The sequence below is a fragment of the Phyllobates terribilis genome, unplaced genomic scaffold, assembly GCF_046119375.1.
Source record: "Phyllobates terribilis strain yellow unplaced genomic scaffold, ASM4611937v1 Scaffold_9__5_contigs__length_417890890, whole genome shotgun sequence".
NCBI classification, from domain to species: domain Eukaryota; kingdom Metazoa; phylum Chordata; class Amphibia; order Anura; family Dendrobatidae; genus Phyllobates; species Phyllobates terribilis.
The window spans coordinates 414,720,489-414,733,647 of NW_027362769.1; the positions used below are offsets into that span (position 1 = coordinate 414,720,489).

General features: G+C 64.4%; 2 protein-coding genes across 4 annotated transcripts in view; one reads left to right on the top strand and one right to left on the bottom strand.

Annotated features, from left to right (window-relative positions):
- Positions 1-666: 666 nt before the first annotated feature.
- The window catches only part of RNF40 (ring finger protein 40), a 32,619-nt gene continuing 20,126 nt past the window's right edge, over positions 667-13,159 (bottom strand). For all 3 annotated transcript variants that reach the window (XM_073649048.1, XM_073649047.1, XM_073649049.1), the window contains exons 13-20: positions 12,764-13,095; positions 12,548-12,665; positions 12,328-12,477; positions 12,041-12,253; positions 11,847-11,972; positions 4,604-4,744; positions 1,524-1,625; positions 667-935 (exon numbers count right to left, since the gene is read on the bottom strand). In XM_073649048.1, the coding sequence (XP_073505149.1) occupies positions 759-935; positions 1,524-1,625; positions 4,604-4,744; positions 11,847-11,972; positions 12,041-12,253; positions 12,328-12,477; positions 12,548-12,665; positions 12,764-13,095 (1,359 nt within the window). In that variant the 3' untranslated portion in view covers positions 667-758. The remainder of the gene's footprint in view (positions 936-1,523; positions 1,626-4,603; positions 4,745-11,846; positions 11,973-12,040; positions 12,254-12,327; positions 12,478-12,547; positions 12,666-12,763; positions 13,096-13,159) is intronic.
- LOC141162726 (uncharacterized) lies at positions 5,126-11,603 on the top strand (the record flags this gene model as incomplete). The annotated part of the gene is made up of 4 exons (XM_073649090.1): positions 5,126-5,192; positions 5,601-5,786; positions 10,740-11,031; positions 11,540-11,603. Coding segments are annotated over 4 exons (609 nt in total), but the record flags the coding sequence as incomplete, so codon positions are not given.

Here is a 13,159-nt window from a genome sequence, read left to right on the forward strand (position 1 = left end):
GGACACCGGCCGGCCCGCAGCGTCTCCTCACGAACAAGACAGGAGCGGCCGCACCACCACATACAGGACACCGGCCGGCCTGCAGTGTCTCCTCACGAACAAGACAGGGGCCGGCCGCACCACCACATACAGCACACCGGCCGGCCTGCAGCGTCTCCTCACACACAAGACAGGAGCGGCCGCACCACCACATACAGCACACCGGCCGGCCTGCAGCGTCTCCTCACGAACAAGACAGGAGCGGCCGCACCACCACATACAGCACACCGGCCGGCCTGCAGCGTCTCCTCACGAACAAGACAGGAGCGGCCGCACCACCACATACAGCACACCGGCTGGCCTGCAGCGTCTCCTCACGAACAAGACAGGAGCGGCCGCACCACCACATACAGGACACCGGCACAGCTGCTTGAATCTATCATGTCTTCTCAAATGATAGAGTTGCCTGGACACAAACACTTCAGACATGACGCACCACAGAAGAGACCCGGCGACATGTTGGGTCATAAAAGCAGGACTCCCAGCCGACTGCTGGAGAATAGCACATGGCACCTGCCACATGGAGGGCACACGGCCGGGTACAGACGCACTCTCATCATCAGGTGTGTACCGCCATCTAGTACACATACGTAACACAGCCCTGAGGTCACAGGTCGCGCGGATAAATCACGGATCCAATTCATCTTTATTGCCTCCATCACCACATCCAGGTTCCCACCACGAGTTCCTCATTTACGAGTCCAGTCACCTTCTCTCCATCAGTTTATATAAATTCGGTGGAAATCGTGCGCCCCGAAGGCGGCGTTACACTTGGGGCACTTCCTCTGTCTGGAGTCGTATCGGGTCTTTACACACTCAAAGCAGAAGACGTGGAAACACTTGGTGAGGACGGCATCCTTCTTACGGGTGTTACAGCAGGGGCAGGTGAGACGGGCCTAGGGGGAAGCATGGACATAGTCACCACCAGGTTCTGTGCCCGCATGCAGCCTCAGGCCCTGCGCCTGACCCCTGCACCCCGCCCCAGGTGCCAACCCTGCATGAAACCTCGGGCCCTGCACCTGACCCCTGCCCGGGTGCCACCCCTGCATGAAGCCTCTGGCCCTGCGCCTGACCCCCGCACCCCGCCCCAGGTGCCAACCCTGCATGAAACCTCGGGCCCTGCACCTGACCCCTGCACCCCGGCCCGGGTGCCACCCCTGCATGAACCCTCGGGCCCAACGCCTGACCCCACATGAAACCTCGAGCCCTGCGCCTGACCCTAGCCCGGGTGCCACCCCTGCATGAAGCCTCTGGCCCTGTGCCTGACCCCTGCCCCCCACATGCAGCCTCAGGCCCTGCACCTGACCCTACAAGCATCCAAAGGGCATAACCCCTACAACGCCAGGCGTCACTCACCCGTTCCCCAGAAGCAGCCAAAGGACCCACACATAACACCTACCCTGGCAAGCACCCTCCTGCCCCACCCCATCACCCATACCCCCATATTTCCAGGGGCAGTTTAGGTGCGGCCTGTTCGCCCTTACTCTGTACTCTTTGATCTCCTCCTGCAGGATCTGATCAGCGTCCGCATAAACCTCCATCTTCTTTTGTTTCTCCAGTTTTCTACGCAGACGTGAGACGTCCTCCTGCAGAAGACGGAGGGTTAATAGGGGGAAGATCGGCGAGAGGGGGACTATGGAAAGGACATACATAGTAACATAGTCTTCCTTCAATCTTAAAAACTAAGTCCATCTAGTTCACCCCATAGCCGAACATGTTGATCCAGAGGAAGGCAAAAAAAAGCCATGTGGCAAACACTAAGCTCCACATTGGGGAAAAAATTCCTTCCCGACTCCATACGACAATCAGACTAGTTCCGTGGATCAACGCCCTATTGAGGAATCTAGTATATATAACCTGTAATATTATACTTTTCAGGAAAGGCGTCCAGGCCCTTCTTACATGTTAGTAGTGAATCCCTCATTACACCATCATGCGGTAGAGAGCTCCATAGTCTCACTGCTCTTACAGTAAAGAATCCGCGTCTGTGATTATGATTAAACCTTCTTTCCTCCAGACGTAGAAGATGCCCCCTTGTCCCCGTCTCAGGCCTCAGAGTAAAAAGATCAGTAGAAAGGTCTTTGTACTGTCCCCTCATATACTTGTACATAGTAATAAGATCCCCCCTAAACTAAATAACCCCAAGTGTAATAACCTGTCTTGGTATTGCAGACCCCCCAGTCCTCTAATAACCTGTCTTGGTATTGCAGACCCCCCAGTCCTCTAATAACCTGTCTTGGTATTGCAGACCCCCCAGTCCTCTAATAACCTGTCTTGGTATTGCAGACCCCCCAGTCCTCTAATAACCTGTCTTGGTATTGCAGACCCCCCCCCGTCCTCTAATAACCTGTCTTGGTATTGCAGACCCCCCCCCGTCCTCTAATAACCTGTCTTGGTATTGCAGACCCCCCCCCGTCCTCTAATAACCTGTCTTGGTATTGCAGACCCCCCCGTCCTCTAATAACCTGTCTTGGTATTGCAGACCCCCCCCGTCCTCTAATAACCTGTCTTGGTATTGCAGACCCCCCCCGTCCTCTAATAACCTGTCTTGGTATTGCAGACCCCCCAGTCCTCTAATAACCTGTCTTGGTATTGCAGACCCCCCAGTCCTCTAATAACCTGTCTTGGTATTGCAGACCCCCCAGTCCTCTAATAACCTGTCTTGGTATTGCAGACCCCCCAGTCCTCTAATAACCTGTCTTGGTATTGCAGACCCCCCAGTCCTCTAATAACCTGTCTTGGTATTGCAGACCCCCCAGTCCTCTAATAACCTGTCTTGGTATTGCAGACCCCCCCAGTCCTCTAATAACCTGTCTTGGTATTGCAGACCCCCCCAGTCCTCTAATAACCTGTCTTGGTATTGCAGACCCCCCCAGTCCTCTAATAACCTGTCTTGGTATTGCAGACCCCCCAGTCCTCTAATAACCTTGGTCGCTCTTCTCTGCACCCGCTCTAGTTCAGCTATGTCTTTCTTATACACCGGAGACCAGAACTGTACACAGTATTCTAAGTGTGGTCGCACTAGTGACTTGTATAGAGGTAAAATTATCTTCTCCTCATCAGCATCTATGCCTCTTTTAATGCATCCCATTATTTTATTTGCCTTTGCAGCAGCCGCCTGACACTGGCCACTAAACATGAGCTTGTCGTCCACCAATACACCCAGGTCTTTTTCAGTTACAGTTTTGCCCAGTGTTTTACAATTAAGCATATAATTATACATTTTATTTCCTCAGCCCAAGTGCATTACCTTACATGTATCCCCATTAAAGCTCATTTGCCATTTATCAGCCCAAGCTTCTAGTTTACATAGATCCTCCTGTAATATAAAATTGTCCTCCTCTGTATTGATTACCCTACAGAGTTTAGTGTCATCTGCAAATACTGAAATATTACTCTGTATGCCCCCTACAAGGTCATTAATAAATATGTTAAAAAGAAGGGGGCCCAATACTGACCCCTGTGGTACCCCAATACTGACCCCTGTGGTACCCCACTGTTAACTGAGACCCAGTCTGAGTCTTTTCCATTAATAACCACCCTTTGTTTCCTATCACTGAGCCAATTCTTAACCCACATACATATATTTTCCCCTCTCCCCATTGTTCTCATTTTATGCATCAACCTTTTGTGTGGAACCGGATCAAAAGCTTTTGAAAAGTCCATATACACAACATCCACTGCATTTCGTTGGTCCAGTCCAGAACTTGCCTCCTCATAAAAACTGATTAGTTTGACAGGAACGGTCCCTCGTAAACCCATGTTGATATTGGGTCATGAGGTTCTTCTTCGACACGAGGGTTGCCTGCGCTCTCTAGTGGCGGCTGCGGGGCATCGCCTGCGCTCTCTAGTGGCGGCTGCGGGGCATCGCCTGCGCTCTCTAGTGGCGGCTGCGGGGCATCGCCTGCGCTCTCTAGTGGCGGCTGCGGGGCATCGCCTGCGCTCTCTAGTGGCGGCTGCGGGGCATCGCCTGCGCTCTCTAGTGGCGGCTGCGGGGCATCGCCTGCGCTCTCTAGTGGCGGCTGCGGGGCATCGCCTGCGCTCTCTAGTGGCGGCTGCGGGGCATCGCCTGCGCTCTCTAGTGGCGGCTGCGGGGCATCGCCTGCGCTCTCTAGTGGCGGCTGCGGGGCATCGCCTGCGCTCTCTAGTGGCGGCTGCGGGGCATCGCCTGCGCTCTCTAGTGGCGGCTGCGGGGCATCGCCTGCGCTCTCTAGTGGCGGCTGCGGGGCATCGCCTGCGCTCTCTAGTGGCGGCTGCGGGGCATCGCCTGCGCTCTCTAGTGGCGGCTGCGGGGCATCGCCTGCGCTCTCTAGTGGCGGCTGCGGGGCATCGCCTGCGCTCTCTAGTGGCGGCTGCGGGGCATCGCCTGCGCTCTCTAGTGGCGGCTGCGGGGCATCGCCTGCGCTCTCTAGTGGCGGCTGCGGGGCATCGCCTGCGCTCTCTAGTGGCGGCTGCGGGGCATCGCCTGCGCTCTCTAGTGGCGGCTGCGGGGCATCGCCTGCGCTCTCTAGTGGCGGCTGCGGGGCATCGCCTGCGCTCTCTAGTGGCGGCTGCGGGGCATTACCTGCGCTCTCTTCAGGCTGAATGATTCCTTCTCCTTGGCGGAGCGGTTGTCACACACCAGGCTCTGCGTGTCGCGCAGCGTGCTGACTATATGTTCCAGCTGAACCTTCAGGTCCTCGGCGAGCTGAGCCGCTTCCACTGCCTGGGGTAAGTGTAGGGTGAGTAACAGGCGCGGGCGGAGCCACCACACATCCCAGAGCCACCACACATCCCAGAGCCGCCACACATCCCAGAGCCGCCCCACGTCCCAGAACAGTCACACGTCCCAGAGCCGCCCCACGTCCCAGAGCCGCCCCACGTCCCAGAACAGTCACACGTCCCAGAACAGTCACACGTCCCAGAACAGTCACACGTCCCAGAGCCGCCCCACGTCCCAGAACAGTCACACGTCCCAGAGCCGCCCCGGAGCCACCACACATCCCAGAACAGTCACACGTCCCAGAGCCGCCACACGTCCCAGAGCCGCCACACGTCCCAGAGCCGCCCCACGTCCCGGAGCCGCCCCGGAGCCACCACACATCCCAGAGCCGCCACACGTCCCAGAACAGTCACACGTCCCAGAACCGTCACACGTCCCAGAGCCGTCACACGTCCCAGAGCCGCCCCACGTCCCGGAGCCGCCCCACGTCCCGGAGCCGTCACACGTCCCAGAGCCGCCCCACGTCCCGGAGCCGCCCCACGTCCCGGAGCCGTCACACGTCCCGGAACCGTCACACGTCCCAGAACCGTCACACGTCCCAGAACCGTCACACGTCCCAGAGCCGTCACACGTCCCAGAGCCGCCCCACGTCCCAGAGCCGCCCCACGTCCCAGAGCCGCCCCACGTCCCAGAGCCGCCCCACGTCCCAGAGCCGCCCCACGTCCCAGAGCCGCCCCACGTCCCAGAGCCGCCCCACGTCCCAGAGCCGCCCCACGTCCCAGAGCCGCCCCACGTCCCAGAGCCGCCACACGTCCCAGAGCCGCCACACGTCCCAGAGCCGCCACACGTCCCAGAACAGTCACACGTCCCAGAACAGTCACACGTCCCAGAACAGTCACACGTCCCAGAACAGTCACACGTCCCAGAACAGTCACACGTCCCAGAACAGTCACACGTCCCAGAGCCGCCACACGTCCCAGAACAGTCACACGTCCCAGAACAGTCACACGTCCCAGAACAGTCACACGTCCCAGAACAGTCACACGTCCCAGAGCCGCCACACGTCCCAGAGCCGCCACACGTCCCAGAGCCGCCACACGTCCCAGAGCCGCCACACGTCCCAGAGCCGCCACACGTCCCAGAGCCGCCACACGTCCCAGAGCCGCCACACGTCCCAGAGCCGCCACACGTCCCAGAGCCGCCCCACGTCCCAGAGCCGCCCCAAGTCCCAGAGCCGCCACACGTCCCAGAACAGTCACACGTCCCAGAGCCGCCCCAAGTCCCCGAGCCGCCACACGTCCCAGAGCCGCCCCGGAGCCACCACACATCCCAGAGCCGCCCCACGTCCCAGAGCCGCCCCACGTCCCAGAGCCGCCCCACGCCCCAGAGCCATCACACATCCCAGAGCCGCCCCGGAGCCATCACACATCCCAGAGCCGCCACACATCCCAGAGCCGCCCCGGAGCCACCACACGTCCCAGAGCCGCCCCACGTCCCAGAGCCGCCCCACGTCCCAGAGCCGCCCCACGTCCCAGAGCCGCCCCACGTCCCAGAGCCGCCACACGTCCCAGAGCCGCCACACGTCCCAGAGCCGCCACACGTCCCAGAGCCGCCACACGTCCCAGAGCCGCCACACGTCCCACGTCCCAGAGCCGCCCCGGAGCCACCACACATCCCAGAGCCGCCACACGTCCCAGAACAGTCACACGTCCCAGAGACGCCCCACGTCCCAGAGCCGCCCCGGAGCCACCACACATCCCAGAGCCGCCCCACGTCCCAGAGCCGCCACACATCCCAGAACAGTCACACGTCCCAGAGCCGCCACACATCCCAGAACAGTCACACGTCCCACGTCCCAGAGCCGCCCCGGAGCCACCACACATCCCAGAGCCGCCCCACGTCCCAGAACAGTCACACGTCCCAGAGCCGCCCCGGAGCCACCACACATCCCAGAGCCGCCACACGTCCCAGAACAGTCACACGTCCCACGTCCCAGAGCCGCCCCGGAGCCAACACACATCCCAGAGCCGCCCCACGTCCCAGAGCCGCCCCACGTCCCAGAGCCGCCCCACGTCCCAGAACAGTCACACGTCCCAGAACAGTCACACGTCCCAGAGCCGCCACACGTCCCAGAACAGTCACACGTCCCAGAACAGTCACACGTCCCAGAACAGTCACACGTCCAAGAGCCGCCCCACGTCCAAGAGCCGCCCCGGAGCCACCACACATCCCAGAGCCGCCCCACGTCCCAGAGCCGCCCCACGTCCCAGAGCCGCCCCACGTCCCAGAGCCGCCCCACGTCCCAGAGCCGCCCCACGTCCCAGAGCCGCCCCACGTCCCAGAACCGCCCCACGTCCCAGAGCCGCCCCACGTCCCAGAGCCGCCCCGGAGCCACCACACATCCCAGAGCCGCCCCACGTCCCAGAGCCGCCCCGGAGCCACCACACGTCCCAGAGCCGCCCCGGAGCCATCACACGTCCCAGAGCCGCCACACGTCCCAGAGCCGCCACACGTCCCAGAGCCGCCCCACGTCCCAGAGCCGCCACACGTCCCAGAGCCGCCACACGTCCCAGAGCCGCCACACGTCCCAGAGCCGCCCCACGTCCCAGAGCCGCCCCGGAGCCATCACACATCCCAGAGCCGCCCCGGAGCCACCACACGCCCCGGAGCCGCCACACGTCCCAGAGCCGCCACACGTCCCAGAGCCGCCACACGTCCCAGAGCCGCCACACGTCCCAGAGCCGCCACACGTCCCAGAGCCGCCACACGTCCCAGAGCCGCCACACGTCCCAGAGCCGCCACACGTCCCAGAGCCGCCACACGTCCCAGAGCCGCCACACGTCCCAGAGCCGCCACACGTCCCAGAGCCGCCACACGTCCCAGAGCCGCCACACGTCCCAGAGCCGCCACACGTCCCAGAGCCGCCACACGTCCCAGAGCCGCCACACGTCCCAGAGCCGCCACACGTCCCAGAGCCGCCACACGTCCCAGAGCCGCCACACGTCCCAGAGCCGCCACACGTCCCAGAGCCGCCACACGTCCCAGAGCCGCCACACGTCCCAGAGCCGCCACACGTCCCAGAGCCGCCACACGTCCCAGAGCCGCCACACGTCCCAGAGCCGCCACACGTCCCAGAGCCGCCACACGTCCCAGAGCCGCCACACGTCCCAGAGCCGCCACACGTCCCAGAGCCATCACACATCCCAGAGCCATCACACATCCCAGAGCCGCCCCACATCCCAGAGCCGCCCCGGAGCCACCACACATCCCAAAGCCGCCCCGGAGCCACCACACGTCCCAGAGCCGCCACACGTCCCAGAGCCGCCACACGTCCCAGAGCCGCCACACGTCCCAGAGCCGCCACACGTCCCAGAGCCGCCACACGTCCCAGAGCCGCCCCACGTCCCAGAGCCGCCCCAGAGACATCACACATCCCAGAGCCGCCCCGGAGCCACCACACGCCCCGGAGCCATCACACATCCCAGAGCCGCCCCGGAGCCGTCACACATCCCAGAGCCGCCACACGTCCCAGAGCCGCCCCACGTCCCAGAGCCGTCACACGTCCCGGAGCCGCCCCGGAGCCACCACACATCCCAGAACAGTCACACGTCCCAGAACCGTCACACGTCCCAGAGCCGCCCCACGTCCCAGAGCCGCCCCACGTCCCAGAGCCGCCCCACGTCCCAGAGCCGCCCCACGTCCCAGAGCCGCCCCACGTCTAGGAGCCGTCACACGTCCCAGAGCCGCCCCACGTCCCGGAGCCGTCACACGTCCCAGAACAGTCACACGTCCCAGAGCCGCCACACGTCCCAGAGCCGCCCCACGTCCCAGAGCCGCCACACGTCCCAGAGCCGCCACACGTCCCAGAGCCGCCCCACGTCCCAGAGCCGCCCCAGAGCCACCACACATCCCAGAGCCGCCACACGTCCCAGAGACGCCCCACGTCCCAGAGCCGCCCCGGAGCCACCACACATCCCAGAGCCGCCCCACGTCCCAGAGCCGCCACACATCCCAGAACAGTCACACGTCCCACGTCCCAGAGCCGCCACACATCCCAGAACAGTCACACGTCCCACGTCCCAGAGCCGCCCCGGAGCCACCACACATCCCAGAGCCGCCACACGTCCCAGAACAGTCACACGTCCCACAGCCGCCCCGGAGCCACCACACATCCCAGAGCCGCCCCACGTCCCAGAACAGTCACACGTCCCACGTCCCAGAGCCGCCCCGGAGCCACCACACATCCCAGAGCCGCCCCACGTCCCAGAACAGTCACACGTCCCACGTCCCAGAGCCGCCCCGGAGCCACCACACATCCCAGAGCCGCCCCACGTCCCAGAACAGTCACACGTCCCACGTCCCAGAGCCGCCCCGGAGCCACCACACATCCCAGAGCCGCCCCACGTCCCAGAGCCGCCCCACGTCCCAGAGCCGCCACACGTCCCAGAACAGTCACACGTCCCAGAGCCGCCACACGTCCCAGAGCCGCCACACGTCCCAGAACAGTCACACGTCCCAGAACAGTCACACGTCCCAGAGCCGCCACACGTCCCAGAACAGTCACACGTCCCAGAACAGTCACACGTCCAAGAGTCGCCCCACGTCCAAGAGCCGCCCCGGAGCCACCACACATCCCAGAGCCGCCCCACGTCCCAGAGCCGCCCCACGTCCCAGAGCCGCCCCACGTCCCAGAGCCGCCCCACGTCCCAGAGCCGCCCCACGTCCCAGAGCCGCCCCACGTCCCAGAGCCGCCCCACGTCCCAGAGCCGCCCCGGAGCCACCACACATCCCAGAGCCGCCCCACGTCCCAGAGCCGCCCCGGAGCCACCACACGTCCCAGAGCCGCCCCGGAGCCGCCACACGTCCCAGAGCCGCCACACGTCCCAGAGCCGCCACACGTCCCAGAGCCGCCACACGTCCCAGAGCCGCCACACGTCCCAGAGCCGCCACACGTCCCAGAGCCGCCACACGTCCCAGAGCCGCCCCGGAGCCATCACACATCCCAGAGCCGCCCCGGAGCCACCACACGCCCCGGAGCCGCCACACGTCCCAGAGCCGCCACACGTCCCAGAGCCGCCACACGTCCCAGAGCCGCCCCACGTCCCAGAGCCGCCCCACGTCCCAGAGCCGCCCCACGTCCCAGAGCCGCCCCACGTCCCAGAGCCGCCCCACGTCCCAGAGCCGCCCCACGTCCCAGAGCCGCCCCACGTCCCAGAGCCGCCCCGGAGCCACCACACATCCCAGAGCCGCCCCACGTCCCAGAGCCGCCCCGGAGCCACCACACGTCCCAGAGCCGCCCCGGAGCCGCCACACGTCCCAGAGCCGCCACACGTCCCAGAGCCGCCACACGTCCCAGAGCCGCCACACGTCCCAGAGCCGCCACACGTCCCAGAGCCGCCCCGGAGCCATCACACATCCCAGAGCCGCCCCGGAGCCACCACACGCCCCGGAGCCGCCACACGTCCCAGAGCCGCCACACGCCCCGGAGCCGCCACACGTCCCAGAGCCGCCACACGTCCCAGAGCCGCCACACGTCCCAGAGCCGCCACACGTCCCAGAGCCGCCACACGTCCCAGAGCCGCCACACGTCCCAGAGCCGCCACACGTCCCAGAGCCGCCACACGTCCCAGAGCCGCCACACGTCCCAGAGCCGCCACACGTCCCAGAGCCGCCACACGTCCCAGAGCCATCACACGTCCCAGAGCCATCACACGTCCCAGAGCCATCACACATCCCAGAGCCGCCCCACATCCCAGAGCCGCCCCGGAGCCACCACACATCCCAAAGCCGCCCCGGAGCCACCACACGCCCCAGAGCCGCCACACGTCCCAGAGCCGCCACACGTCCCAGAGCCGCCACACGTCCCAGAGCCGCCACACGTCCCAGAGCCGCCACACGTCCCAGAGCCGCCACACGTCCCAGAGCCGCCCCAGAGACATCACACATCCCAGAGCCGCCCCGGAGCCACCACACGCCCCGGAGCCATCACACATCCCAGAGCCGCCCCGGAGCCGTCACACGTCCCAGAGCCGCCACACGTCCCAGAGCCGCCCCACGTCCCAGAGCCGCCCCACGTCCCAGAGCCGCCACACATCCCAGAACCGTCACACGTCCCAGAGCCGCCCCACGTCCCAGAGCCGCCCCACGTCCCAGAGCCGCCCCACGTCCCAGAGCCGTCACACGTCCCAGAACAGTCACACGTCCCAGAACAGTCACACGTCCCAGAACAGTCACACGTCCCAGAACAGTCACACGTCCCAGAGCCGCCACACGTCCCAGAGCCGCCACACGTCCCAGAGCCGCCCCACGTCCCAGAGCCGCCCCACGTCCCAGAGCCGCCCCACGTCCCAGAGCCGCCCCACGTCCCAGAGCCGCCCCACGTCCCAGAGCCGCCCCACGTCCCAGAGCCGCCCCACGTCCCCGAGCCGCCACACGTCCCAGAGCCGCCACACGTCCCAGAGCCGCCCCGGAGCCACCACACATCCCAGAGCCGCCCCACGTCCCAGAGCCATCACACATCCCAGAGCCGCCCCGGAGCCATCACACATCCCAGAGCCGCCACACGTCCCAGAGCCGCCCCACGTCCCAGAGCCGCCCCACGTCCCAGAGCCGCCCCACGTCCCAGAGCCGCCCCACGTCCCAGAGCCGCCACACGTCCCAGAGCCGCCACACGTCCCAGAGCCGCCACACGTCCCAGAGCCGCCACACGTCCCAGAGCCGCCCCGGAGCCACCACACATCCCAGAGCCGCCCCACGTCCCAGAGCCGCCACACATCCCAGAACAGTCACACGTCCCAGAGCCGCCACACGTCCCAGAGCCGCCCCAGAGACATCACACATCCCAGAGCCGCCCCGGAGCCACCACACGCCCCGGAGCCATCACACATCCCAGAGCCGCCCCGGAGCCGTCACACATCCCAGAGCCGCCACACGTCCCAGAGCCGCCACACGTCCCAGAGCCGCCACACGTCCCAGAGCCGCCACACGTCCCAGAGCCGCCCCGGAGCCACCACACATCCCAGAGCCGTCACACCTCCCAGAGCCTCCCCGGAGCCACCACACGTCCCAGAGCCACCCTGGAGCTGTCCCGCGCCCCTCCCCGCACCTTCCTCTTCTGGATCTCCAGGGCCTGGGTCCTGAGCGTCAGCTCCTTCTCTATGGCAGCCAGGGAGGTGTGCAGCACCCGCTCCCGCTCCTCCAGCTTCTGCACCTGTAACAGCTGAGCGTCCACCTGCCGAGGAGAAGCCATCAGACTGGCCCTGCATCCCCCAGACACCCCAGGAGGTCCCGCCGGGGTACCTGTGTCTTCAGGCCCTGCACCTGCTCCGCCAGCTCCTCCTTCTCCTCCCGCAGCAGCTTGTGGATCTGGTTGGATTTGATCCGCTCAGACATGAGCTTGAAGTTGGCATCGTCCTTTTCTCGCAGCTGCTGCATCAGGCGGATGTTCTGCTCCTGCATGTCCTCGAAGGCCTGCCCCGTCACATCCATCTCCGAGAGCAAAGCCTCCTCCTCCTGGATAGCGGAGGGATGTGGTCAGAGCGGCATCCGCCGGCACCCTCACCCCGCCGGCCGGGCACCACCCTCACCTGCTTGGTTGCGCTGAGTTTCCGCTGCAGATGTTCGATCTGCTCCTCGGCGAGCTTAATCTTGCGCAGCGCTTCCTCGTCCGCCAGCTTCTTCCGCTCGCGACGATCCTTTTCTTCCAGCACTTGAACCCGTAATCGCAGCTCCTCCATCTGCGAGAAACACAGGGGTGTGATGGCAGGCCGTGGCCCGCGGCCCCCCGGGAGCAGAGTGCGCACACACCTCAGCTTTGGTCTTCCTCTCGGCTGCCATCAGCTGCACCTTGTCTCTCTGCTCCTTGGGGGCGGATTTGTACATATCGAGAAGCAGCTTCATCTCCTTCTGACTCTCCTGGGCTTTTCTACGAGAAGGACAAATAACAGATCAAGAGTCAGCAGCGGACGGAGGGGCCGAGGCCGGCGCAGGCGGGGGACGGGCGGCCGAGGGAACGCCTCTTACTTGAGTTCTGTTCGGAGCTGTTTCAGGATGTCCGTGTCCTTTCTCTTGGGGTCTTCGCCCTTCTGCTTGTCTCGCTCCCGCTCTCTCTCCTTCTCTCGCTCCTTTTCCCGCTCTAGTTCTCGCGTCTTGCTCCTTTCGAGCTCTTTTTTCTGCTCCTCCTCTTCTTTCTTCACCTCCGGGGTGGTCGGCGTTTCCAGGTCTCGAGGCAGAAGCACAGGAGGCTCCTTCTTCACGTCGGCCGCCGCCACTTCTTCTTCTTTGATGGTTGGAGCATTGACAACTTCAGCACTGGATAGTCCAGGCGCCGGACCCTGAGGGACCTGTAGTCGCATCTGGGGAGAGAGCAGGCGTCACACCGAATCGGGGGCGCCGCACCACACACACACACCGGGTGCC